Below are 27319 nucleotides of genomic sequence, written 5' to 3' on the forward strand. Positions count from 1 at the left end.
ACACCTGCAAACTGGGTTAAGAGGTGATAACTATTAATTATGTAAGATTATGACCATTTAGTCATATGTTTAATAGTAACTCACTTACATAACCCTTGCTATTGAATTCAGATACCGTGTTCAGCTTGTATTTCTCGATAACCCCCACCCTCAAACCAACATATATGTACACACCCAATCAGCATGCATGACTGCTGACTGACACTAATTCCATTGACTATTTATTGAGTGTCATGATTACAACTGAGATTACACAAAATGAAGTGGACACAGTCTTGCACAAATGGCATACATTTCAGTTAATTGTGAAAGTTAGGTTAATAAGTTCTATTGGCACTTTTCATATGTAGATTTGATTTCTGAAAAACATTTTTGATAATTATACTAAAAGTTTAAAAAAATACATGTTAATCAGAAGTATAAAATAAAAATCTATATGAATGATACGTAAGAGAAGTTAAAATAAATGAGTTTACTTTCTATTTTGCATAAGTCTTTGACATGTTTATTTAGTAACTCACAGAACCTGGGAATTCAGTTTTTGAAGTTAGCAACTTCCTGGGGTTACTGGGAGGTAGAGAAATTATGAAAAAAGGAATACTTCATTTCTTTGTATAAAAGACTACCTTACATACTGCTCATTTCATGAACCCCAAAAAGTACTATTTATAGAGTCTAAGGACCATTTATTGCCCATTGAAAGAAATACACAGTTGAATGTCTGTCTCATCCCTCTGATCACATGTAGTAAAATTATATCGTCATTAACAGCCAAGATAAAAATGGTATATTAATTTTAGTAGTAGTTAGAACCAGAGGAAAAGATTGCTATATAGAAAAACATAAAAATATGTAGATAAAAATGAAAAACTGAATAGTGTGGACTATTTGCTTTTACTGTATTCACACTGTCATACTGGATTAAACACAAAGAATCTTGATTTATTACATGGAGGTGGATCCCACATGGTTTAATTGCCATCCCCGTCCCTAAATGTCAAAGTGAAATGAAACTCAGAAAATTCTGGATGATTGTTTTACTTCACTTTAAGAAGTTATCTGTAAATAAGAAAAATCAACTGTTAGGGCAAAAATAGTCTGTAAACTGTGAATGTACGGAGGACAAGCTCAAGACACAGAGAACCTGCCCTGAGTCTGAGTCTTTGGAAGATGCGACAGCTGCACTGGTCAGCCACATCTGCGGTGGTGTCTTCATGTCTCAGAGGGTGCACTCTGTAGGCCAGGTGTGTGCTCACCAACCTATGCAAGGGTCTGGGCAGTCCCGCAGGTAAGTTTCATAGTGACCTTTGGTAGCATCTATCAAGGTTGTGAATACAGTCAGCTGAAAGAAAATTATTTTTACTTTAAGGATGTTTTCAATTCCAAGATATTCTGACTTACAGAATTCACTTTATTAAATTAACTACTTGATATTAAACAATTATATATGTAATGTATTATATAGTTAATATATTTGTATTAATGTATATTATATTAATTAAATAATTATATATTATTATTCATTAAAGCAACCAACTTCAATAGAACCATCGTTCCAGGTCATGAATATAAATAATCTCAGGAGAGAATCCCAGTTCTTCTCACGCCTGTAATCCTAGCACTCTGGGAGGCAGGTGGATCATTTGAGCTCAGGAGTTCGAAACCAGCCTAAGCAAGAGCAAGACCCCGTCTCTACCAAAAATAGAAAAAATTAGCAGGGCATGGTGGCGCATGCCTGTAGTCCCAGCTACTCGGGAGGCTAAGGCAGGAGGAACGCTTGAGCCCAGGAGTTTGAGGTTGCTGTGAGCTAGGCTGATGCCACAGCACTCTAACCCAGGCAACAGAGTGAGACTGTGTCTCAAAAAAGAAAAAAAAAAAGAATCTCAGTTGTTCACAGGAGGTTATTCCTGGGCAGTACACTGCTGCACCACCAATGCTTTAAGACTAATTTAACCTTCCTCAAAGTATAATTGACAGTCATGCAAAACCTAATGGTATATTAATACCATGGAGCATAAACAGTTTAGCTTTGGTTATCCTTACCCTTAAAACATTTCTAATACAGTGAGGAAAACTCTATGTAGGCACAGAGATTACAAAGCACACAAACAAACTCACATGGAGGTCACACAGACTGTGAGTCACCAGACTGTGAGCTCACACAGACCATGTGGGCAGAGTGAGAGGGAGTGCAGGGTCCACAAGCTGAAGGAAGGCTTTCAGCGAAAGCCAGGATGATCTGAATGGTAAAGGACAGTAGGATTTTTTTCTCGTGGGGGCAGTAGAGGCATGTTTATTTGAGGGAGAGTTAGGGAAAAAGGACCAAGAAGAGAAGGAACAAGTGGGATAATCAGGGAAGCACATCCTGAACATTTGAGGCATGACTATTAGCAAATGGGATGATTAGAAAACGTTTTTCATTTTTTAATCTATCGTATGAAGAAAAAAAAGATAAAAGGATATAATAAAGTTTAACGGAAACCCTAATCCAACAAGACACAGAGCTTTGTCTGAAAATGGATTTCAAACTTCTGTGAACTTTTAGGTGTTAGTTGTGATGTACAGCATGAGGTCTCTGACAGATGGAAGTCAAGAATAAAATGCTAGGCTTAATTCAAGTGCCATGTAAGTAAAGCTGTAAACAATACTCAGAACAATTTGGACATCAAGCCACGATGACCAACTTCTTTGCTGCATTGCAAAAGTTACAATTTTAGCCACATAAAAACACTTTTTAAAAATCAGCCTTGGTTGTAGCCACACAAAAATCAGCCTTATGTTTTAAAAAAAACAAATTCTGTGCTCAAACTGATATAAGATAACAGGAAAAGATCAATCATAGGACCAAATTCTTTCTCTAAAAGAAAAAATTATATATACATATATTTTAAAATACCTTGTTGAGGACAGGTTTTGTTGACAGGACATCATATAGGGTTGCAAATGAGATATTCTAAAACACAAAATAGTTTTGTTCAGTAAATTAAATACAGAAGTCAGCAGCCTTATCCACACAAGTGGGTCATTATAAAGCAAGACATTCTTCGATCTTCCTCCCCCCAATCCCCCTAAAAGAATTTCCCTTGGGGTCATTGTTAGAAACAGGTAACAGTTTTACTGTATTACTTTTGTTTCTTTCTCCCCTTTCTAAATTCTTGCCTGTTTGTTATTCAACTTCACAGAGCAGTATCCAGCATTAAAATAAGAAAGGGAAAGTACAGCAAAATTTTGCTCTTTTTAAGTTAAAAAAAACAAAAACTCACTGGATATTGTCTAGAGATACTGAATAAATGTGAGGTTTAAAAATTCTCTGAAGGCCAAAGAAAAATGCCAGAACTGAGATCATCTTTAATGGTGACAGTTTCTTTCTATACATATTGTATTGTAAACGCACCTCCTGGGTTATGCGGTTTAGGCATGTCTTTGCAGCTGTCCTTCGATCATCAAGGAAGAAGGGGTTTTTCCAACGGTCATAGTTTGTTTCTAGCACATACCATCGACCCTGCTTAGGATCAAGTCTGGATACAAAAAGAGAGATACCCTCTTAGGCTACATGCCTTAAACTTGTGCGTATGTCAGTTTATGCTTTAGTTTCTACTTATTTCTATAAATGTACTTACTCATATACATCCAAAGATTGTTTTCTGTCTCGTGTGATCACACAACCTTCCCCAGACTGGTTGCCTCCCAGGATAAAGTACGCTGGGGCAAGTACCTTGGTCTTGGTCAATATATTCTTGGCTTCTTCATAACTACATAGAAACATTTAAAAAATGTTTTAGTTGACTTGGAAATGTTTGACTCTGTGGAAACTAAAGGAAACCAAGTATCTAAGGAATATGTTTTTTAAAAAAGGATGGTAAGCAATGGCTCTAGGAGGAAAAATCCCTTACTCCTGTGAGGTAAAATAACTGAGATGGGAAGAGGGAGTTTCAGAAGGTCCCTCAAATCTGAAGAAGAAACAAAATGGCCTCAACACATCATTGTCCACCCTTATTGTCCATGCCTTTCACTAAACAATAAAGGGAAATAATATTAATTGCACAATATAGGACTTAGTAAACCTTGAAAATTGGGGCTATTAAAAATTGAAATGGATTATTAAAGAAGACTGCTAAATCTTATTCCCTGGAAGGTACAAAAATAGGATTGATACCCCTTTATTCTAAGTTATTTGGATTCAGTGTAGGCTGAAGAAAAGGCAGTTTTGCTATTGTAAGATTTCTTCTGTACCACAGCAGAATAATATAACTTATAGATTAATATGTATTACCACGTAGATGAAGATTTTATTATACAATTTTTCTCTTGTGTATGGGTGATTATTTTTGTCCACCAAAAACATTCACAGGTGCCCTTCATAGTGTCAATATCCCTAGTACTTTTTGATAATTCATGTCCTCACTATAAAAATAGGCCGATGGCTCACGCCTGTAATCCCAGCACTCTGGGAGGCCGAGGTGGGCGGATTGCTCGAGGTCAGGAGTTCGAAACCAACCTGAGCAAGAGCGAGACCCCGTCTCTACTATAAATAGAAAGAAATTAATTGGGCAACTAATATATATAGAAAAAACTAGCCGGGCATGGTGGTGCATGCCTGTAGTCCCAGCTACTTGGGAGGCTGAGGCAGCAGGATTGCTTGAGCTCAGGAGTGTGAGGTTGCTGTGAGCTAGGCTGATGCCACGGCACTCACTCTAGCCTGGGCAACAAAGCGAGACTCTGTCTCAAAAAAAAAAAAAAAAAACACAACACACCATAGAAAACATGAATAATTCCACATGAATGTCAAGGTTCACCTAAGACATTCTGCATAGCTCCTCAATGGATGTTAAGCTGAAGCTTGGGAAATATTTTTATATTTTAGTATCAATAATTTACAACAAATATTTGAAAATAAAGCAAGCAACCACTTTACCTAGTACTATTTTCCAGAACTGATCTAGTGATAAACCCTATCCACATGGCATCTTTCTTTCCCATAATCCATTCTAGGACACCTGGAAGAGATCAAACACAGTGTCAGGATCTGGCAAAGGTTAGACTACTTAACCAGAAGGCACAGTCCAGTCCTCCTAGTAAAACAGTTGTGAAACCCCATTTCACTTGAGAACACGCTACTCACCCAGATAACCACCATTTATACTGAAGCGTTCATTTAGTGTCAGGCTAAACAGTCCCTGAGAAAAAGACAAAGCAATAAAGTCAGAAACTCCAACCTTCCTCTTTAAGATCCTATCACTGTACTCTATGGTGGTATATAAAGGGCTGGGTAATGAGAAAGGCAAAGAAAAATCAAAACCATGTATTAACAAGGCTTTAAAAAAAGTTTAAAGCATTTGCACGTCTAGTGTGTGAGATAAGTAGGTGGGATATTATTGGCTATACCTTTCGGACAGGAAACTACAGAGCAGAGAATTAACACCTGACTTGCCTAAGTGAGCAGCAGACCCAGACTTTGATCCCTCTGACACCTGGCCACATGCTCCTTATCCCAGAACAGGCTCAGAAACCTTCATTTCCTTTCTACTCTTCTCTACCATGCAATCTTAAACCTAGGAAAGGGACAAGAAGTACATAGGGATGAACTGCGGCTCTATATTCTTTTTAGGTTCTCATTTTCTTAGACTCCACCTTTTCTTTACATATACTAAAAGCATGACACAAAGCTACCTTTAAAATTACATGACAATAGAGTCCTTACTGGTTTGAATCCTGTTAACATGCCCACATAGCCAGCAAAGCTTGCAGCCTTGAAGACGGTTTTATTGTTTCTTTGGAAGTCCAAGTTCACTGTTAAAGGTTTTAGTTCCTCAGTTACAACCCAGGTATTATTATTTGTGTTCCACCTACAAAAGACAAATTTTGGTGACACTTAAGTACAATGATGATAATAATGATGAATACAGTGATGAAAGCCAGGCATGACACTATGTGTCTGATCTACCGAATCGCCATGATCCATCGTAATAACAACATTTACAATATAGGTGGTTTCATCCCCGATTTTCTAGATGATAAAACTGAGGCTCAGAGAAGTTAAGTAACTCTCCTAATGTCACACAGCCTATAAAAGTGAACCCCAGATTCAAATTTAGGTCTCTACAAAGTTCTTATTTTATCCAAAAGGTCAAGATGACAAATAAAATAGAATACAGACATGGCATGTGTGGCCTTCAACCACCCTCCAAATTTCTTTTCACTAGGTACAACTCACATAAAAGCCTTAAGTAACTAAGTAGAATCGTGCCCTTCTTGTCTTAACATTTAGGAATCCATTTATCTTCACTTATGGTCATATTTTGGGCATGGCTTGGGACTTTTCATCAATGTAATATAATCTACTCTTCTTATAGAATGATACATAATGTGTTCTTTACTTACCCAAGAAATACTCCAAAATCCATGTTTCTCCCATGCAATAGATGACCTATTTGAAAGTAAGCAGAAGAGACTCATAGTAGCAGTTAAGATAATACAACTAATTCTAAATCAAAGATGGACACTTAATTTTGGTTAATTTATAACTGTTTCATCTAACTAGGAATTAAGAAGCATCCTGATATCCTAATCCTTAATAAGATCAAACTGTTGTCACCGTCACATCTGTTGGACACCCCCACAAAATCTGAGAGCACAGGGTTCCAGGTAAGGTCAAAATATGGGAATAGGATCAATGGTCAATCTTTGGTCCATTATCACATGGTTCTATCAGACAAAGATATCTTAGCCTCAACTAATGTGACTTACCAAATGTTTCCCTTCAGGCACTGTCACATACAGCTGGACACCTCAAGGGTTAGGTGTAGGCAGACTAGTTCTACCCAGAGTACAGGTCACAAATCAGGGTGAGTCGAAGTAAGTCATCCTGTGCCTTGTACTCTGGGGACCAGCCAGCCAGGAAAAAAACATGGGAAAGGCAGGCTGTTATACACAGGGTCCCTTGGCTGGGAAAAGATAGGAGAATGTTTGTTCCGGGCCTCAAGAAAAGCAAATATGCCGTTACATATATGAAGATAACGTATGTGAGGATTTCTTGGCTTCTTGAGGATTCTTGGATTGTGACGATTTCTATCCAATCATACAGATAGATACAAGCATATTATAAGGAAGGTAAAAATGTTTCTAGGCCTGAAACACTTATTCTGGGTTTTTTTTTTTTTTTCCGCAAGCCTGAATTAAACTTTAATAGGTATTACAGTGGTCTTAAAATAAGGATAGTTTTCAATGTACTTACAAAAATTTACCGAGGTATATTAAGCTGTTTGTGACATACACAGAATTTACCTAGCAAGCCCGCATTTTAAAAGTTCTAACTCCATTTATTTTTTATTTTTATTTTTTTATTTTTATTTTTTGAGACAGAGTCTCGCTTTGTTGCCCAGGCTAGAGTGAGTGCCATGGCGTCAGCCTAGCTCACAGCAACCTCAAACTCCTGGCTCAAGCAATCCTCCTGCCTCAGCCTCCCGAGTAGCTGGGACTACAGGCATTCGCCACCATGCCCGGCTAATTTTTTGTATATATATTAGTTGGCCAATTAATTTCTTTCTATTTTATAGTAGAGACGGGGTCTCGCTCTTGCTCAGGCTGGTTTCGAACTCCTGACCTCGAGCAATCCGCCCGCCTCGGCCTCCCAGAGAGCTAGGATTACAGGCGTGAGCCACCGCGCCCGGCCTCTAACTCCATTTATTTAGATGATTTCTCTTTTACACGATGCTTTGCTCTGCCCACCCTCCCATGACACACATTTACCTTCTTTATCTTCTGTTATTATTGAAGTACACATGGTAAAAAATTCATAAAAAATATTGAATGAAATAATCTCGCCTATGAGAAAAGAAAGAAAAATTTTTGTTAATATACAGAACCATGACAGTGTAAGAAAAATTTGTTTTCAGAAGAAGTGTAATGATTTTCACTGTTCAAGCGTGTGCTCTGGTCAATCACGATGTGCCTGCATAGCTGGTGGGGTGGCCGTATCTTTCACCACCCTGTCCTCTCTCTAGACTCGAGATAAAACAAGTCATCATCAAAGAGGCAGCTACCAGGTGAGTTGAACATACAGGCAAGTTGGAATAGTTCCACAACATGATGTCTACATTTTTTATCAATATGCTTCCCTTTAAGTTTTCTTTGGGGAGCTCAAATATGATAATTTAATACATCTGGCTCTTGGTTGTAAGCTGAAAATGTATTTTACCCAAATCTTTAGAGCATGACTAATATTACTAAGGTGAGAAAGGTGATTTAAGAACTATTAATAAAATTAATGCAGAACTGCCAAGAAAATCCACTGTCGAACATTTTATATTTTGAATATTTTTCCAAAACTGTGTAATACCATATAGCATTTAATTCAAAAGTACACCGTATACTTTGTCTCATTTAATATTATAATAATATGTTAAGCTTATCATGTTTTTTTCACTCCCTCTACTCCAGTGTTTAGTTTATTTCCATTTAATTTCTATTTTGGTGAAATTTTATTAAAATTTATAATAATTTTTACTATTTACCATATAAATCATCTGTTAATCTTCTGAATCCATTCTCCTCTTGAGATATTTATATTTGGTATTACTTGCTAGTTATTTACATAATAAAGGAATTAGACTTGCTTCTCATAAAGGCTGCAAATATATATTTCCAGCACATCAACTATCTTTTAAAATCCTTTTTTTATAGAAGCAAAACAAACAAAAAAACTAGCCACTTTTGTTGATAAATACTACTGATTTTCAAAATTTTCAATCCTCTCTTGTAAAACTGATGATTAAGTACTGGCTACTTAAAATAATGACTCTGCTGCTTTGGTAGCTCAAAAATAAAACTTTTGGGGTGGTGGGGAAAATCTTTTTCATTAATATCATAAATTGGAAAGTGAAATTAAAAAAAATAACATTCCAAGAACATCCATACCTAAGGATAATTTTAATGAATGATATATAAGACCTTCTCCCTGAAAATAAAAAATACTACTCAAAGAAATCAACAACCTAAATAAATGTTGAGATTTATAGTATTCATTGATCAGAAAACTCAGTATTACAATCTCAAAGTATTAGCAAGGCTCTTTGGTCGAAGTGAACAGGCTGATTTTAAAATGCACATAGGAACACAAAGGGCCTAGAATAGCCAAGACAATTGTGAAGAAAAACAAAGTTAGAAGAATTATACTACCTAATTTTAAGACTATAAAAGCTTTATTATTGAGGTAGGATGGTACTGATATAAGACAAATAAGTAAGAAAACAGAAAGTCTCCAAACAGAACCATGTATATAGGTACCTGATTTACATCAGAGACACCACTTAATTTACCAAGGGAAGGATAGTCTTTTTTTTTTTTTTCTTTTTTTATTTATATTTTTCTTTTCTTAGTCAACTGATCTGGGACTTTACGGATAGTCTTTTAAATAAATTCCTCATATACTATATGAGGAAAAACCTGACCCCTAACTCATACCATATACAAAAATTAATTCAAGATAGATCATAGGAAATATAAAAATTAAACATAAAACATCTGGAAGAAAATATACAAGAGTATTTTCATGGCTTTGGGGTAGGCAAAGATTTCTTAAATGTACACCAAAAATACTGCTCGTAAAAAAGAAGACTGAGAAATTAGGCTTCATTAAAATTAAGAATTTTTATTCATCAAAAGATACCAGTAAGAGAATAAAAATGCAAGTCATAGACTGGGAGAAGACACTTGGAATACATATATGTGGCAAAGAACTTATATGCAGAATATATAAAGAATTCCTTCAAACTAATAGAAAATGGGCAAAAACCTTAATCAGCAATTTACCCTTCCCTGAAAGAAACCCCAAAAAAGAAAAGGTCAATAAACTGTTCAATTTCATTAGTCATAAAGGAAATATAAATTAAAACTAAAATGGGATACTATGACACTCAAAAAATGGCTCAAATACTATCCAGTGAGGATGTGTCAAATGGAGAAAACTAAAACTCTCATATTATGCTGATTGTCAGTTGATAGAATCACTTTGGAAAACCGTTTGGCAGAATCTACAAGGCTATACATACAGCCATCTTATAATCCAACAGTTCACTTCCTAGGTATACATGCAAGAGAAATGAGTGTATGTGCTCATCAAAAGACATGTACTAGAATGTTTATAACTGCTTTCTTCTTAATATCCACAATCTGAAAACAACCCAGATACCCTATTCATACAATAGCATACTACCTATAACGGTAAGTACAAGAAACCCCACCCAGAAGTTCGTATTCCAGTTCTATTTATAAAAAGTTCAGGAAGAGGCAAAACTAATCTACGGTAAAGTCAAAGTAGTGGTTACTTGAGCAGGCAGTATAGTCTGTGAAGGGGCATGAGGGAGCATTCTGGAGTGCTGGACTTTTCTATGTCTTGATCTGAGCTGTGGTTACGTGCCCATACGCATTTCTAAAACTTAAATGAGCTGCATACTTAAGATCAGTGTGCTTTACTGTATATATTTCACACCTCAATAGAAATATTTGAAAGTGTTTTCTTAAATTTTTTGAAATCTGCAAAGTGAACTTTACCTAAAGGTATATCAGTAACAGCTGCAATTCCCTTCATTTCTTCTTCAAAAGGGCCAGGAAAGTTGCCAAGCATACCAGGCTGAAAAACAAATAAATTAACAATCATTCTACCTAAAAGTAGGCTTTGAGATCTGGTTTTTGCCATATAATTTATTCCACATATTGCTATCACAATAGCTGATAACAGTTACTTTTCTTTTTTCTTTTGAGATGGGGTCTTGCTCTGTTGCCTAGGCTAGAGTGCACTGGTGTCATCATAGCTCACGGCAACCTCAAACTCCTGGACTCAAGTGATCCTCTTGCCTCAGCCTCCCAAGAGTTGGAACTATAGGTATAGGCACATGTCACCACACCTGGCTAATTTTTCTTTTTTTTTTTGAGGCAGAGTCTCAAACTCCTGGGCTCAAGAGATCCTCCTGCCTCAGCCTCCCAAGTAGCTAGGACTACAGGCATGTGCAACCATGCTCAGCTCATTTATGTGTGTGTGTGTGTGTGTGTGTGTGTGTATTTTAGTTGTCCAGCTAATTTCTTTCTATTTTTTTTTAGTACAGATGGGGTCTTGCTCTTGCTCAGGCTGGTCTCCATCTCCTAGCTCAAATGATCCTCCTGCCTCAGCCTCCCAGAGTGCTGGGATTATAGGCGTGAGCCACCACGCCTAGCTGGTGCTTCTTTTTTTTTTTTTTTTGAAAGAAGGGGTCTCTCTATGTTGCTCAGGCTGGTTTCCAACTCCTGGCTTCAAGTGATCTTCCTGCCTCGTCTCCCAAAGTGCTGGGATTATAGGATTATTTTTACAACATATATTTCTAAAACATTTTCTATGTAATACTCACTATTGGGTCCCTATATAGAGACCTATGATTCTTAGATTGTTTTTTCCATCTTTTTATTTTCCCCATACTCCAAAGAGTATATAATAATTCCACCTGGATGACCTGACACGATCCACAACACAAGAACATCATCATAACAAGCACTCCTTATCTCCGCTCAAATTCACCCTGTAGCCACTGGCATATATCCTTATCACTGTTTCCTTCCCACACTCACAGCAACACAGCAGCAATAACACCTGCACTATTTTATTCCTTCACAAAACTGTTTGTCACAGTTAAAGGCTGATCTTGGGCTAAGATGCATTAATTGCATTCTGTTAGCAAACAATGGACATTGAGCAAATTCAGTGGTGGATATCATAATTTTATTCTCAATGACAACTACTTACTAACATCTAGATTACAATTTAAGTTCACAGTCTTTTGCTGAGATAATGTGCCTAAAATCTGCAAGTCCCACTTTTCACCAACTTGGTAATTATATGCAGTATGACTAAACTAAGCATATTATTTTTTCCCCTGGCAATTCGAAGCATTGCACAAGTGGAATGTTCCAGCCAACTTAACAAACAAGCATGACTTAATAAACACATATTAAACCCATTACATCCAGGCACTATGCTTTATATACAGTAAGTCACTGAATCCTTACAACCACCATATGAAATATGAAATATATACTATTAGTAAATACTATTTTCCCTGAGGAGAAAACTGAAGTTTCATAGGTTAAGAAATCTGCTGAAGGACACAAAGCTAGCACATGACTGATCCAGCCTTAAAACCCAAGGTTGTGTGATTCCAAGGCACCTAAAACATTTTGCAGAGCTGCCCACTCAACTCAGAATACAGAGGAAACCAGGGCACATGGAGTATGTTGAGTCCTCTGCCTTTTTTGCGTCTGCCAAAACTTTTTATTTTGGGGAAGTCTGGCAAGTATGAACAACAAGGACAGCCTTAATCCACAGCTCTGAGAGCATTAACATGGGACACCAGGTGTGGTGTTTCACAGGTACAAGTGTTAGAGGGAAGATGTTCCCTAGAGAACGCAGGGGGTTCTAGGGACCAGGTCCTAGGGGTCCCGTTGGTTCCAAGAAATAAAAAAGGGGCTGAGAGGCTGGGCACGGTGGCTCACGCCTGTAATCCTAGCACTCTGGGAGGCAAAGGCAGGCGGATTGCTAGAGGTCAGGAGTTCGAAATCAGCCTGAGCAAGAGCAAGACCCCGTCTCTACTATAAATAGAAAGAAATTATTGGCCAACTAATATATATAGAAAAAATTAGCCGGGCATGGTGGCGCATGCCTGTAGTCCTAGCAAATTCGGGAGGCTGAGGCAGGAGGATCGATTGAGCCCAGGATTTTGAGGTTGCTGTGAGGTAGGCTGACACCACGGCACTCACTCTAGCCTGGGCAACAAAGAGAGACTCTGTCTCAAAAAAAAAAAAGAGGGGGGGGAGGCTGAGAAATGAGGTCTTCCTGCATGACCAGGAAGAAAACAGAATGGTCTGGCAATTGCACAGCCGTAAGAAAAACTCAACTCAGGTAAGTTTCAAGGGTCAGAGCTACTGAGGGACTCCACAAAATACAGGGCTGGGCTGAGTAAGTCATTTGAGCAAATCTAGAAAAATCTCTGGGTGTCCTGATATACCCAAAGTACTTAGGAAAAAACTAAGTTTTCAATAGTGAATGTACAAACCTTAGTATATATAAACTGCAGGAAATACCATATTTCCAGATGAAATATGTCCATTTGCCCACTGCTTTATAAAATAGTCCATACTTTCAAAAAGCATTAAGGAGAAGTTAACTGCCAAAATTTGCCATGCTGTCACCCTAATACTATCACTCCCCAGAATTTAAGTCCCTCTGAATTTTTGACAGTGATTTAGAATAAATGCAAATTTGTCCAAGTTCTTGAGAAGAAGTTGAATTGTATCTTTAAATAAATACCAGAGCATTTCCTGCATTCTGTGTGTATATGTGTGTGTGCTTAAAATTTATTTAAAGAAAATAACATTTCTTACCAACTTTTCATCCACCATCTGCATAACTTTTCCACTTGGCACAAATGCATTTACCATATTCCTCAGGGAACTCACTAAAACCTTTAGCTGAAAAATAAATAAATAAAACACATAATAGAAGACATTTAAAAGTCCTGAGATTTAAGATTAAGATTGCTATAATAAAAATATACAGTCCTTTTGACTTGCCCATATAGTAACTAAAATACAGAGTGCTATTTGAAAATATTTTTAATTAATATGTTAATACAATGAGTCCAATTTTATCTTTAAAACATTTGATTCTTAATTATTTACATGAAGGAGGTGATACAAAGGGAAAGAAACAAAGGCAAAGTTGCAAAAAAGGACAAGCAGCTACAGAGGAATGACATCTTTCCCTGTATTATATATTTTTTTTCTGTGACCTTTGAGAGAAGTATCTTCTACTATCATTTATTGTTACATGGCAGAAAGGTATCAAAAGCACATTTTTAAACTACTTTATGGATAACTTCATGAAGTATTCTTTTTTTTTTTTTTGAGACAGAGTCTCGCTTTGTTGCCCAGGCCAGAGTGAGTGCTGTGGCGTCAGCCTAGCTCATAGCAACCTCAAACTCCTGGGCTCAAGTGATCCTCCTGCCTCAGCCTCCCGAGTAGCTGGGACTACAGGCATGCGCCACCATGCCCAGCTAATTTTGTCTCTATATATTAGTTAGCCAATTAATTTCTTTCTATTTATAGTAGAGATGGGGTCTCGCTCTTGCTCATGCTGGTTTCGAACTCCTGACCTCGAGCAATTCTCCCACCTTGGCAAGTATTCTTTTAAAAATACAATTATATTCAGTCAAGTCAGAAATAAGAGATTTAAGCATCATAGCATACCGCTGGTGCCTTGTCAGCCATCAATTGGTGCCATCTTTTGTAGGGTGGTAAATCAAGATTTATGGTGTACCATGGAACTGGGCCCCGGTAGCTGTAAGGAGAGGTTCATCATCTTGAAATGTGGAAAGTGTTTTTTTTGAGGGGCTTAGTTACATCTCTAAGGATATATGAGAGACATACTCTTAATAACAGAGTAGAAGCAAAATTTGCAAAGAAAGTTCATTTTGTACCCAGTATTTCTGCCCTGCGTTTCACACACAGTCATAACTAGTCCCAGACACCTTTGCCTTGGAGTACACATTAGGAAGGACTGGTGTGAACTGGTTATAGGTGAGAACAAGAGCTATAGCCTGACTGTCACTGACAGACATCACCTGCCTTTTTCCTCCTCTCCTAGATGTTGCAAAGAGTTAGTCTAGGCCAGGCGTCCTCAAACTACGGCCCTCGGGCCACATGCAGGTGTCTTTGCCCGTTTGTTTTTATACTTCAAAATAAGATATGTGCAGTGTGCACAGGAATTTGTTCAGTTTTTTTAAACTATAGTCCGGCCTTCCAATGGTCTGAGGGACAGTGAACTGGCCCCCTGTTTAAAAAGTTTGAGGACTCCTGGTCTAGGCTCTGGACACTTCTCCACTTGGTTTCCTGGTCTCAGAAATCTCTCTCAGACAGTCTAACCAAATTATTGCCAAATCATTGTCTCTAGTGCTAGCTTCAATAAGTCACCTTTTAAAGCACAGAGTGGCAACATGTATTAGCTTCCCATGATGGGCTCCAAGAACCTTCATGATTCTCTCAGCCATCCTAATCTTCCCTACTGTCTACTTTCTCTCTTCTCTTTCTTCTGTATTAAGTCCAAGCCTAAGCACTATTCTATTACATCCTTTCTCCAACTCCCTCCTCTTTAACTTACATACGGCAACTTCTACTATGAGGATATAGTACTGTCCATTGCCTCATCCATGGAGCTGGACCACATTTCTGGTGGATGAACTCTACAACTATTTCTGTTGCTATAGGAACATTATTTTCTGATACTTGTTACTAAATTGAAATAACTTTTAAGGGTGTGCTATAACATCAGCTAAAACCTATGCCTAAAAATAGCCATCCTTTGATCCACTGATCTGCTCTGAAAAGGTATAGAGTGCACTCTGGGTGTGCTACAGTGTTATCAATCTCCTAAATTAACATGTTATCTAGACTTATGTCTATAGCTGGGCTGGGTTATTTCCTCAAAGTCATGAACTGTGTTTCTATTTATACTTCTTCTGTAATGAATAATTACTTGGTTCTCTAAATATTGCTGCTGCACTTGGGGCCCTGGTATATATATGAGGTTTTATGAAACTATTAACCAGTAGCCACTCATGTTATGATCTAGATAGAAACGAAAAGGACAACTTAATTTGGGAAACTTACATTTAAACAGTATCACAATGAAATTTTGTTCTTCTCAATGCACTTTCAAGTTCCCCATTTCCTTAGGAGCTGATATCTACATGAAATGCTATAATACTTAAATCCTAGAAAAAAGCTTTTCATTACAATAAATTAATTCCATTTCTAATGGACCATAATGTCACATGTAAAATGTCCCACAACTCAATAAGTAATTACTGTTCCCCCTATTATGGGGCAGTTGCTACATGTATTTGGATCATGTATTTGGATTTCCATGTCTAGTTGCAAAGGTAAATCAATGGGTTGCAAGATTATGTGTTTGACCTACAAACTTCAATCAGGGGCTCCTCCTCTCATCATATCCAGCCAATCCCAAACCACACCCCTGCATCTGCCATGAATTCCTGAGTCAGTCCAGAGTCTTGGACAGGCTCAAGGATTTCAGAAGAAATAGGGAGAAAATGAACTCATTGCAGTAAAGGAGTATAATGAAGTGAGGTTGATGAGACCCCCAGAAACCCTTTGATAATAAAACCTCCACTAATCAGAATTTTTTGAGAGAACTTTAATTAAAAAAATTATTTTAGTATCTAAAGCTTAGCCATAATCCCACATTTTGTCTCATTAAACAGTCTTCTAACATATTTCAGTATTTCACCTCTGCGCCTCAATTTCCTACAGAAATAAGAGTGTCTACTTTAGGAGAGCAGTGAGGATTACCTGAAACATGCAAAAAATACTTAGCAGCATTGGTCTTCAATCAATAGTAGTTACCATAGGATATTTTCCTACTTTCATACAAACAATAAGTATCATTTAATCATTCTTGAGACTCAGCATTTGCTACGTCCAGGTTATCATAACACCAATCATATCCCACATGGCTCCCCAGGTGGCTTGGAAACTAGATCAAGTGACACAACATGCACATACACAAATAAGAGAGCAGATGCCACGCACCCAGTGAGCAGTGGGAAAGAAATGCTTAATAGGATTCCGATGGATACAGGAGCAATCTGTCAGTTCTTGGATCTCCAGCATTGATTTGACTGGTCGTGCTGGATAAACAAGTATCTTTTTCTTTCTTTCTTTTTTTTTTTTCTTTTTTTTCTTTTTATACTTAACTCTTGATGTGTAAAAGTATCTTTTTCTTCCTTCACAGCTGCCCATGCAAGCTGCCAAAATCTATATTCTTGATTTAAAAAAAATGACCTCAGAGGTACAGGAAGACTATATGTAACTCAAAGGTACATGAATACCACGCTTCTCTCCTAGATCTCAAGATCCATTTATAGTTGCAAGACAAGAAGGATCAGAGCAAAGCTGGGGGTTTTGGGGTGTCCTGATATACTCATACAAAGTACTTAAGGAAAATACCAAGTTTTCAAGGCCAGTGAGGTAGAAAGACATCCTGCAGAAATACCAAGGCAAGGACAGAAACATGTACTTTATGTATATGTATAAATGTGTGTTTGTTTAGGTGTATGTGTGTGCATACATGCATGTACACATGCACATACCTGCACAAGCACGTGGCAACGTGCAATCAGTTAAATGCCAAATCAGGGATGGTTTACGGTTTACAGGCCAATCAATTCACAGACACATTTGTAAAGTCCACATAAAAGTAGAAAAAAGTCCTTCAATGTGGAAAATATTTATTTATTTAATGTTCAAGGAATTGGGGTAGTGAGACCACCCAAGAGATGCAATCAGCAAGGCACTGAAAGGAAGAAAGGAAGACAGAAAGGAAGACCTTCAGAGAGCAGACCACTAAAGAAGAGCTGGAATGTGCACTGGCTTTAGAATCTCATTGAAACTGGTTATCTCTATTTTACTTTCTGCCAGACATTTGCTTCTTTCTACATAAAGGTGAGTAAGTCAAAAGAATTTAGTTTATTATAGTTTCACATTATCTGGGACAGAGGCTATTTAGAATACATAATTTAGATAAGTAGTACAATTAATTTAGAATATTATGAAAACTGCAAAAATGCCATCTTGATGTTATTCTTTAAAGTTTGTTCTATTTCCCTCTACCCTCAGCAGACTACTTTCAGTGAGACAGAAGAGCAGGAGAAAAGGTCACTACCATTCACTACACCTTTTCCTTCTTTCCCTTGTACCCTCTGAGCCTGTAAGATATTATTACGTCTTTCTCATAGGTTCATTTAACCACTAAGGATTTGGAAAGACCAAAATCTACACTAAAACTATTAATGCTAAGCACATTAAAACAAGGTATTGACCCTTCTCTTATGTGTTCTAATCCTGTCTTGCCCTCAGTAGCTTTATCATGTCAAGGTTTATATCCAGAATGTTTCACATATGAAGTCTCATGATTTTTTGTTCCTATATAATTCGGTGGTTTATATCCATGCACTACAGATAATCACAGGTCAGCTCAAATATAGGTTTGCATTTGTCAAAGAGGAGAAAAATGCTTAACAGTAGATGGAAGAATTTAGTGGAGAAGGAAAATACCTTTTTTTTCCATGTCTTTGATAGGCTAGAAATGGACATTTTAATTATGGAGTATTTTCATATTTGTGTAAGATCTTAGCCAAATGCATTATACACAAACCTGAGGGAAAAAGTCTTTGTCTAAGGATGGAAGACATGACTTAAGTTTTTAGTCACTATCATTATTTTATGAGAGTTCATCACATAGATAAAAAATCTCCACAAAGGTCAAAGTGAGTTTTGATCCTCTGATTTTTTTTTTTTTTTTTTTTTTTTTGAGACAGAGTCTCGCTTTGTTGCCTAGGCTAGAGTGAGTGCCATGGCGTCAGCCTAGCTCACAGCAGCCTCAAACTCCTGGGCTCAAGCAATCCTTCTGCCTCAGCCGCCCGAGTAGCTGGGACTACAGGCATGCGCCACCATGCCTGGCTAATTTTTTTTTTTTTTATATATATTAGTTGGCCAATTAATTTCTTTCTATTTATAGTAGAGACGGGGTCTCGCTCTTGCTCAGGCTGATTTCGAACTCCTGAACTCGAGCAATCCGCCCGCCTCTGCCTCCCAGAGAGCTAGGATTACAGGCGTGAGCCACCGCGCCCGGCCTGATCCTCTGATGTTTACTCACGTTGGTCCAGAAGGAGGATAGGTTGATTTTCTGCAGTCTTCTGTCCACTAAAAAACAAAGAAAATTAAAAGTTTCAGAAAATAGGTGTTTGCTAACTGAATACCTAACTTTCAAAAGTAATTACAATCTGTGAAGACAAAATCAAGTAAGACTGTAAGACTTCGCCCTTTTAGACCATTTTAGTGCCTCTTAAGTCTTTTCCTTGCAAGAAAATTTTCAAATTCCAAAACCATTAAGTGCATTTTCAGTCTCAACTCAACTTACACAAATGTTGTAATTTGGCTTTTATATTGTAAATACATTGAGTAATGAAGAAACGTAAGAAAGTAGATGGAAAACATGTTAGATAGGTTAATTTACCACTAGAAGTAAATGACTTGATAGGACGTGATATTACCTGAATGTATGACCCACCTCTATTGCAACCTGTCCTGGGATTTGCCTCCCAAACCAGAATTTCAGGGCACACTGCACAGGGCCCATGACAATCTCTCCATAACTTATCAACCCAGCCTCATCTCATGACACTCCTCTTCATACATAAAGCTACCTGCAAGAACTTCCCTCTTACCCTTTCATGCCCATGCATGTGCTGTTTCCTCTTGCCAGAATGCTCTTTCTCTACCTGGTGAACTTTTGTTCTAACCTCCAAGATCCAGTTGAAATATTTTCTTTTTTATGAAGTCTTCAAGTAGCTCCCATATGAAAACAGGCATCCCTTCTTCTATATACCCATGGCATTTGTACACAACCTCATTACCATATTTATAACATTGCATTATAATTATTTGTTTGTGTCTCTTGTCAATAATAGATTCTGTGGTCTTTGAGGTGAGTGAGGGCACCCTCCAACACTGAGGTCACTGCCTGAAACAAATGAATGAGTGAGACTATTTCAGGGAGAGTTGCTCAAGCTTAATAGCAAAATAGAATTTTTTCCTAACATAAAACTATCAAAAAAGTCCACACAGATTTATGAGTCTTTTGTTAACAAGTTCAACATGGCAAGTATATTTATCTCCTTTCCTCTGGAGGCCCAGTACTGTAAAACTAAAATAATTGTTTTTACATATCCACAGTAAGAGGAAGTATGGAAGAAAACTACTGGAACTGTAGTTTGAGTTCAGAAAACTTATCTGCTGTAATTTTTTTTTTAACTTTTGATAACAAGGGGAGTATACAAAGTAGGTTGACATTATCTGTGACTCAAACATTGTCAAACTAACCTTACCACACAGTAAGTTTCTCATGTAAGTGAGGTTTTGCCTTGTAATCTGGGGTCGAATTCATTAAGAAACAATATCAAGTCTATAGCAAAAGCAAATTTCCAAAGCCATTCATGCTCAATAATAGTGGCTGAGGCCAGTTCTTGTTCAGAAAAATTTTGGTCTCAGCTCTCAGCTTAAAAACTGTGTAAAACTTTACTCCTACTAAGCTATATAACTGCTCTAAAAGAGGGGAATTCCTATTCAAGCTTCCAATTCTGACAAACATTCACAGAAATGATGATGATTATAGCCACAAGAATGAAGCTCAGGGTTTACACTGCAGGTTCAATAACATGTGTCAGATTCAAATATTTTCCACAAAAGTATCTGAAAATAAATGATATAAAAATAATCATAAGCTTTAAACACCTTGATTTTCACAACTTTCGTGAATGTGCACAACTCAGCCTTTTTCTGCTCCCAGATATTTAGAAATCTTAGCAGATTCCACTTCAGGATATACTGAATTACTATTTTCTCAACCTCTTCGAAAACATCCTTGTCTGTTTTACATAGTTGTTTTACATAGACATAGTTTTTACATCCTAGTTGTTTTACATAGACTACTCATAGAGGCTAATTCTTTAGCTACTTCAAACTTGGCACTGATCATCTAATAAATATCAACAACTGATCATTATTAGTAACTTCAAGAGCCAAGAAAACCACTCCAAACCATTTTCTACCTTGTTCTTTAATTGATCTCTATTTGCTTCCAAAGTCTGGGAACAACTGTTCTCACTTAAAGACTCATGAATAATTTCATTTTCTCTGCACACACTTCTTTTGCTGTTACAATCAAATACAATTTAGTTAATGGCTCCAAATGGTAAATGGCTTTTGGAGCTTTGGTAACAAATGAGCTACCTGGAGACTTGTTTTGGTTGTAACCCTATTTTAAAATTTGTAAAAAAAAAAAAAATGTGTTTTCATGAGCTACTCTGCTTTAAATTTTCTTGTTTTTTCTGACCATTACTTTCCCACGATTTGGGAATATTGTAATGTGTACTTAATCTGAGTGCTTAATTTTATTGTCGTGCTCTGGATGAAAGGCCCGGCTCCTTTTAAAGGTCCCACAACTGGCAAAAGAAACAGAGTCTATGGCTTCCACTGCTCAATCCACAGCACTACCAATAAAACCAACGCTTCAATTTAATTCCTAACAGAGAACAATCAGCATCTAGTTTGGGGCTTCCGATGGTCACTAGAATCATCAACTCAGCAAGTAAGTGAAATGCAATGACTTTTAATCCCTTCCTCATAATTATATTTGCATGCCCTGGGTTCTAAAGCCAAAACAGAAATCAAGTTACAGGCACATTTCTTACCAGACAACTGTAAGAGAAGTTGAAAATGCCCTGTCAAGTATCAGGAGAGAATCTGACCTGCCCCAGAGGTAAGACCTAAAGAGCAACCTAGCAACAGCACATGTGGGAGTCTGAGGCTGATAACAATGGTAATTGCAGTTGCAGTAAATAGACAGGAAATCTACATAGGATCTCTCTGCAAGTGGGTAGGACATAAACACTGATTAATTCTACAAGTGATCCACAGCTTCAAACTCCTAAAACAAGCCCTAAAACAAGATTACAATGAACTGAAAGTTTCTTATCATCCCTAAATTTAACTATACATGGTTTATGAAAACAACTTTAGACAACTTTATCAAAGTTGGTAAAAATTTAAATAAATGATAAGTAAAGATTATAAACATTAGACAGGTAGAGATACTGTGTAGCGGGCTTGGTATACTGTGCTATTCTATCACAGGGGGGAAAAATCAAACTTAGAATCAATATTCTATCTTTCTCTCTGCTTCCTAAAGGTGGAAGTGATGAAAATGTGATGTTTCAAAACATTTGAAACTCTATGGAAAATGTTTTTATAAGACTTCCTGGGTCAGTGAATTCTCTAATTCTTCAAGTTATTTGGTAGGAACCTAAATCTCTTTGAAATTAATCAGTGTTTATGTCCTCCCCAGTCATTAAGAAAAACTAATTACAGAGCTACTGAACATAACCTACTTAGGAAAACAACATATAAAGTGAAAATTACTCAGTAAGTACTCAATGAATGCTCCATACCTAAAAGAAATGACATAACTCGTCCAGCTCCTTAAAATATTTGAGTCCTGCAGAATTAATAAGAACCTCAATGAACTGTACACCTCTAGTAATATATTAAAAAGTTCAGAAAGAACCTCATATTATTCAAATATTCAAAAAAGACAATGAAAGATAATTTAAAATTATATAGCTCACACCAGTTTTCATACTCATCAGAAAAGTTGAAAAACTCTAAAACAGTTTTTAATGTTTTAATTAATCAACAACTATTTTCTAACTAAGATTTGTTTCCTAAAATGTTCTTTAAAACTTGGCAGACACTTACTGAATAAGAAAAGGCGTATTTGAACGTACATAACAAATCAGATGAGCATTTATATGTTTTCATTTGTCTTCTGGGCTTTGGATGGGAGGACACTCTTTTTTTTTTTATTTTTTTCTTTAAGAGACAGGGTCTTGCTATATTGCCCAAGCTGAACTTGAACTCCTGGGCTCATGTGATCCTCCCATCTCAGCCTCTTGAGTAACCAGGACTAGAGGGATGGCACCCTATAGGATGGGACCCTATGAAACTACTGATATTTAGGTAAAAGGAATGTGAATAAACCCTCCATGAGGAGAGGGGGACCTTGTCTACCTTGTTGACTGGCCCGTTTCCACCATTTGAAACAGAGTGTGGTGCACAGTAGGCAATATTTGTTGACTAAGTGAACACATTACACCTGTGTGTTCCCTGCTTTGGAGTGCTTGGGGAAAAGCAGACTCGGTACAATAAAACCAGCTAGGCCAGATGGGGTTTATGAGATTTTTGGAAACTCTGTGAAAATCAGTGCTAAAAAGCTGATTCAATAGCTAACATCGACAATGTTATTACTTGTATGAGACATTGAGGCATAAAAATAAGTTCGCTTTAGCAATTAATTACTGAGCATTATGTTTCATTTTCACACATCTTAGGAAGCTGCTCAGATTTTTAACTGCAAACAGTCATCTCTCCCACTCTAGTTTCTTTCCTCCTGATCATGCCTCAGCCTACTGGTGCCTCCAACACTGCTCTGGCTAAGATGACCAATGACCTCTGGTTGATAGATCCTTGATATCTCAATAGTATTCACCATAGCTCCCCTGTCCCACTCTCTTCCCTGAGCTTCCTGTCACACTTACTCTCTGTTTTGGTGGCTGAGTTAACTTTGCCAGTTTCTTCTCCGCCTGACATACACATGTAAGTTACTTAGCCTTCGCCTAGTTCTCTTCTTTGCTTCTCTTTCTCTATCCTCTTTCCACGTGAGTTCATCTGCTCCAATGGCTTCAGGTAGTATCATCTACGCCTACGACTCTCACAATCTCTCTTCTGAGCTCCAGTCCCAAGGGCGGGCTGGGTATCTCTCTGTTACCCGGAATCCAACATAACCAAAAAGAAAATGATCCCATTCTTCAGCCCTGAGCTTTCCCCTCCTTGTGTTCCCTGGCAGTGATGCCACCATTCACCCAGCTGAGCACGTCAGAAATGTTCAGGTCATGCATGCTGACGCCTCACTTCCTTCTGCTCATTCTGGCTCCCAATTTTTTCCAGAATCATCTACTTCTCTCCCTCACCACTGGTGACACTGTCTTTCAATGCACCTTGTTTTCTCCTGTAGACCAGACACATGTCCACCTTTGCTCCCCTCCAACCCAGACTCATATTTTATGGGCCCAGCACACTGCTGCTGTGCAACTCTGTGACCTCCAGACTGATCTTTTAAAAGTGAAAATGTTATCTTTAACAGGGACCTCCCATTGTTTTTAGGATAAATCTCAAAATTCTGAACGGAGTCTACAGAACCCTGGGTGATGTCATCTGGGTCTCCTTCTCCAGACTTTTCCTGTGCCACTCACATCACCGCCATCTCTTAATAGGCTATTTAATAAATCAAATAATGAGGAATAACTCAGGATCACCTTAAAATATGCACATTGTGAAAAGCCTCAAAAACAAGAAACCTCTATAGATGTTCCAAATCAAATGAATTTTGTAATTTTAAGCCAGTCCTCATGACTCATATTTATCAAAAGTAGTTCTGAAATATCTTTTGTTACGATGAGGCTACAAACAGCTTATCATGTAATGAGTCAAACTGAAAATCTGCTTATTCTGGTCAGAATGAAGTCACTAGACTTCTGTAAGGTTCCAAAGGGCCTTTTGGCTGGTGGGTCCCAGGATTTTCCAGCCCAGTAAAAAAAATTAATGAGGCTTTAGCACATGAGGATCCAAATTTTCATTCTGCCAAGTGGAGCTATTAAAACAAAACAACCCCCCCACACACATATTACCTCTGCCGCTATGTTATTTTTAAAAATAACATTTTAGTAACAACAACAAAAATTGGGAGTCCATAAAATCAGAATAAAGGCTAACATTCTAAATTAGTAATTTTAGTTTTATGGCCTTATTTTGATTATATTTCATTGAAGACCTATGAAAACTGCTTCCCAAACTGACACTAGACTAGATTTTTGACAACCACTGTTCTAGAGTCTAGATAACAACTATTAAATTCTTTGAGAAGCATGATGATTCTTCATGTCCTGAAAACAGCTATTATTTTTACTAGAAAAAGTATTGAGGAAGGAAAAAAACAGTAGACCCTGACATCTGAAACTACTCTTAGGTTGGTAGCTAGACCTCAGTATTATTACAAGTTGGTCTGACACTCACGGCCAGGTTATATGTATTCACCCCTTGGACATAAACAATCTCAGAGGACGCCTACCTTGGATAAGATTATTTTGAGACATGCTACAATGAGATAAAACAATGCCACTTCATGATTTTATCTAAGCACAGACAAAAAAAAAACAAGGGCATTGTGCAACTCACAAAATACCAAACACTCCTTCCTCTTGCTAAATGAATGACTGTTACTTCTTTACCCAATTAGAACTGCCCCACTTTCTAGAAGCATCCTATCTAAAGCAAACCCACGATTCCTGACCTACCCCCAAATCACATAACTACAGCCCAACTTCTGTAATAGGTTTTTTCCTAATCCACAGTTGCTGTGGTTTGTATTCCCCCTTGCCTCAAACACTAAACCCAATTCTGAATGAAGGGCATTAACAGTATCAAAGTATTGACTTCTTAAAAAAATTCCCATAATAACAATTACTTTCACGCAACTTAATTTCCTACCCATACTAAAGCCAAGTGATTTTATTTTTTCTTATAGCCATTCAGTCCTGTATACATGTATATACTGTGTACTTTTCTTTTATGAGATCACTGTAACATATTATTTTGCTTTTATCTGCTAAACATCATATCGGGTTTTAATGGCTGAATAATATCCCACTATGATTTTATTCTTAAAGCATTTCTCCTTACAGTAATCAAAGAATAAAAGAGGAGAATGCACATCCTGCTCCCACTTTCAGTATTCTAGCTAAGTTGTTCAATACCACCCTCAACTAGCTTCAGGTCAGACACACCGCGTTCCTGTTTATACTATCTTATTACATGCAGTCTTATTGCTTTTAACGACATTAATTATGAAAGCACTGGGCGTCAAGAGGCCCTAAGTTTAGGCAAGCTTCGATAAACAATACTGTGTCCTCTGGCGAGAGATTTTCTCCCTCCAGGTCTACTTCCTCTTCTGTAAAATAAATTGTCACGCAGGTCCCTCACTGCCTCTTGCAATTACCAAGTCTGTTGCCCTGTGACTCCTTTGTGGGAAAGAGCCACGGGACAGGCGTTCCCATGACTCAGGAGCAAAGGCCACGGGGGCACGCCGCCGGGTCTGCTCTCCGCTGTTTCCCGCGCCCAGGCTGGGGCCCGCGCGCCTTTCACGCGGCCCTGCAGGATCTTGTACTGGAACTTCTTCAGGAGAAAGCACCTGGTCATCAAGCAGTCTGTCGCTTGACTGAGTAACGCACGCAAATCGACATTTTATGTGAACGGTTCAAAATGCAAAAGCCTGGTAGAGTTCAAGTACAATCACTCAAATGTGAGGATGTGCGAATCACACCCAGCCATTCTGCAGAGATTAGGGTTTCCCTAAAAGGTGTTCTAGTACCGAATCAGCCGGGAAAGAGTTGTGCACCCACACCCCTTGGCACGAAACCACAGACCCCAGAAAGGATGCTGCACCTCCCGCCGCGCCGCACCTGCGTCCGCCCCGCCACACCTGCGCCCGCACCTGAGCGCCCCACTCCGCGCCTGCCTCAAGCCCACTCACCGGAGGCGCGTGCTGCGCCACTGCACAGGCGACGGCTGCAGCCAGGAGGACCAAGGGGAGGCGACTCCTGCCCACCATCACTCCAGTGCCGATTCCGCTCAGCCAGGCACCCGAAGACGCCGCAAGAGGCATCACCTGGGCCCCGCGCTGGCCGCGCCCCCACCGGCGCGTGACCTGCGACCCGGGACGCGCCACTCGGGGCTGGGGCGGGGGGAGTCTGAGGAGACCAAGCCGAAGGGAGAGGTCGCGGCTTTCAGTGTTTCAGTGTCGCGGAAAGAGCTGTGGGCAGAGAGGAGCTTCCAGGCTGCGGAAGAAACCGCAAAATGAGAGCGCTCGCGTCGGGACGTCGTGCTGTCCCCCCCACACCGCGGACAGTGGTTGGGCCGAGCCGGGGCCCCGCCCCTCGGGGGGCGGGGGCGCTTTCCTAAGTGTAGCCCGCTGAGGTCTGCGCGGAGGGCACTGCGGGGGCGAGGGCGGGGTCAAGGGGCGGGGCGAGGATGAGGGGGCGGGGTGAGAGGAAGGGGCGGGGCGGAGTGAGAGGAATGGGGGGACGAGAATGAGGGGACGGGGCGAGCGTGAGGGGGCGTCCCGAGGGGGCTTGTGGGACGAAGGTCGCGGGAGGGCAGAGGGGGCTGCCGGTGGCTGCCGCCGCCGCCTCTGGGCCGGGTCCCCAAGCCGGCCGGGCGAGGTCTACGCTCGGGCCGCTCTGTGCCTAAGCCCCACGAAACGGACCTGAAGAGTCTCCCAGCGCGAAGTAGCGCCCGACCCTGACCCATCTTTGCCCTCTGAGGAAAGCTGGCCCCGAGTGAGGCAGGCTGCTCACCCCGCCTGTGGGGGCACGGCACGAGGCGCGGCTCGAGTGGCCGGGGCTCATCTAGTCACTCGGACACTCCGGCGTCTGAACGGACCCCCTTGGGCTCCCACAGCGGAGCTGACTAGTCACAGAACTGAGGCTCCGGCTCCTGGCGCTTAGACTCGGTGGCATGACCAGGGAGGCCCGGCGACCCTTGTCCC

The 27319-nt window shown here is 39.1% G+C and overlaps 1 protein-coding gene across 2 annotated transcripts; it reads right to left on the reverse strand.

Moving 5' to 3' along the window:
* Positions 1 to 208: 208 nt before the first annotated feature.
* ASAH1 (N-acylsphingosine amidohydrolase 1) lies at positions 209 to 27319 on the reverse strand. Of its 2 annotated transcripts, XM_075997359.1 has the most exons (15): positions 27129 to 27319; positions 26306 to 26609; positions 18758 to 18804; positions 14272 to 14362; positions 13408 to 13494; positions 10552 to 10630; positions 7750 to 7824; positions 6382 to 6427; positions 5702 to 5846; positions 5123 to 5177; positions 4916 to 4997; positions 3621 to 3752; positions 3395 to 3518; positions 2897 to 2953; positions 209 to 1342 (listed from the first exon to the last, which is right to left on the reverse strand). In XM_075997359.1, the coding sequence occupies exons 2-15, from the start codon at positions 26435 to 26437 to the stop codon at positions 1253 to 1255; spliced, it is 1242 nt and encodes a 413-aa protein (XP_075853474.1). In that variant the 5' UTR covers positions 26438 to 26609; positions 27129 to 27319; the 3' UTR covers positions 209 to 1252. The 2 variants fall into 2 exon arrangements, with proteins under 2 accessions (XP_075853474.1, XP_075853473.1); XM_075997358.1 differs by lacking the exon at positions 27129 to 27319 and having other exon boundaries at positions 26306 to 26661.

This window comes from Microcebus murinus, chromosome 24 (genome assembly GCF_040939455.1).
Source record: "Microcebus murinus isolate Inina chromosome 24, M.murinus_Inina_mat1.0, whole genome shotgun sequence".
Taxonomy (NCBI): Eukaryota; Metazoa; Chordata; class Mammalia; order Primates; family Cheirogaleidae; genus Microcebus; species Microcebus murinus.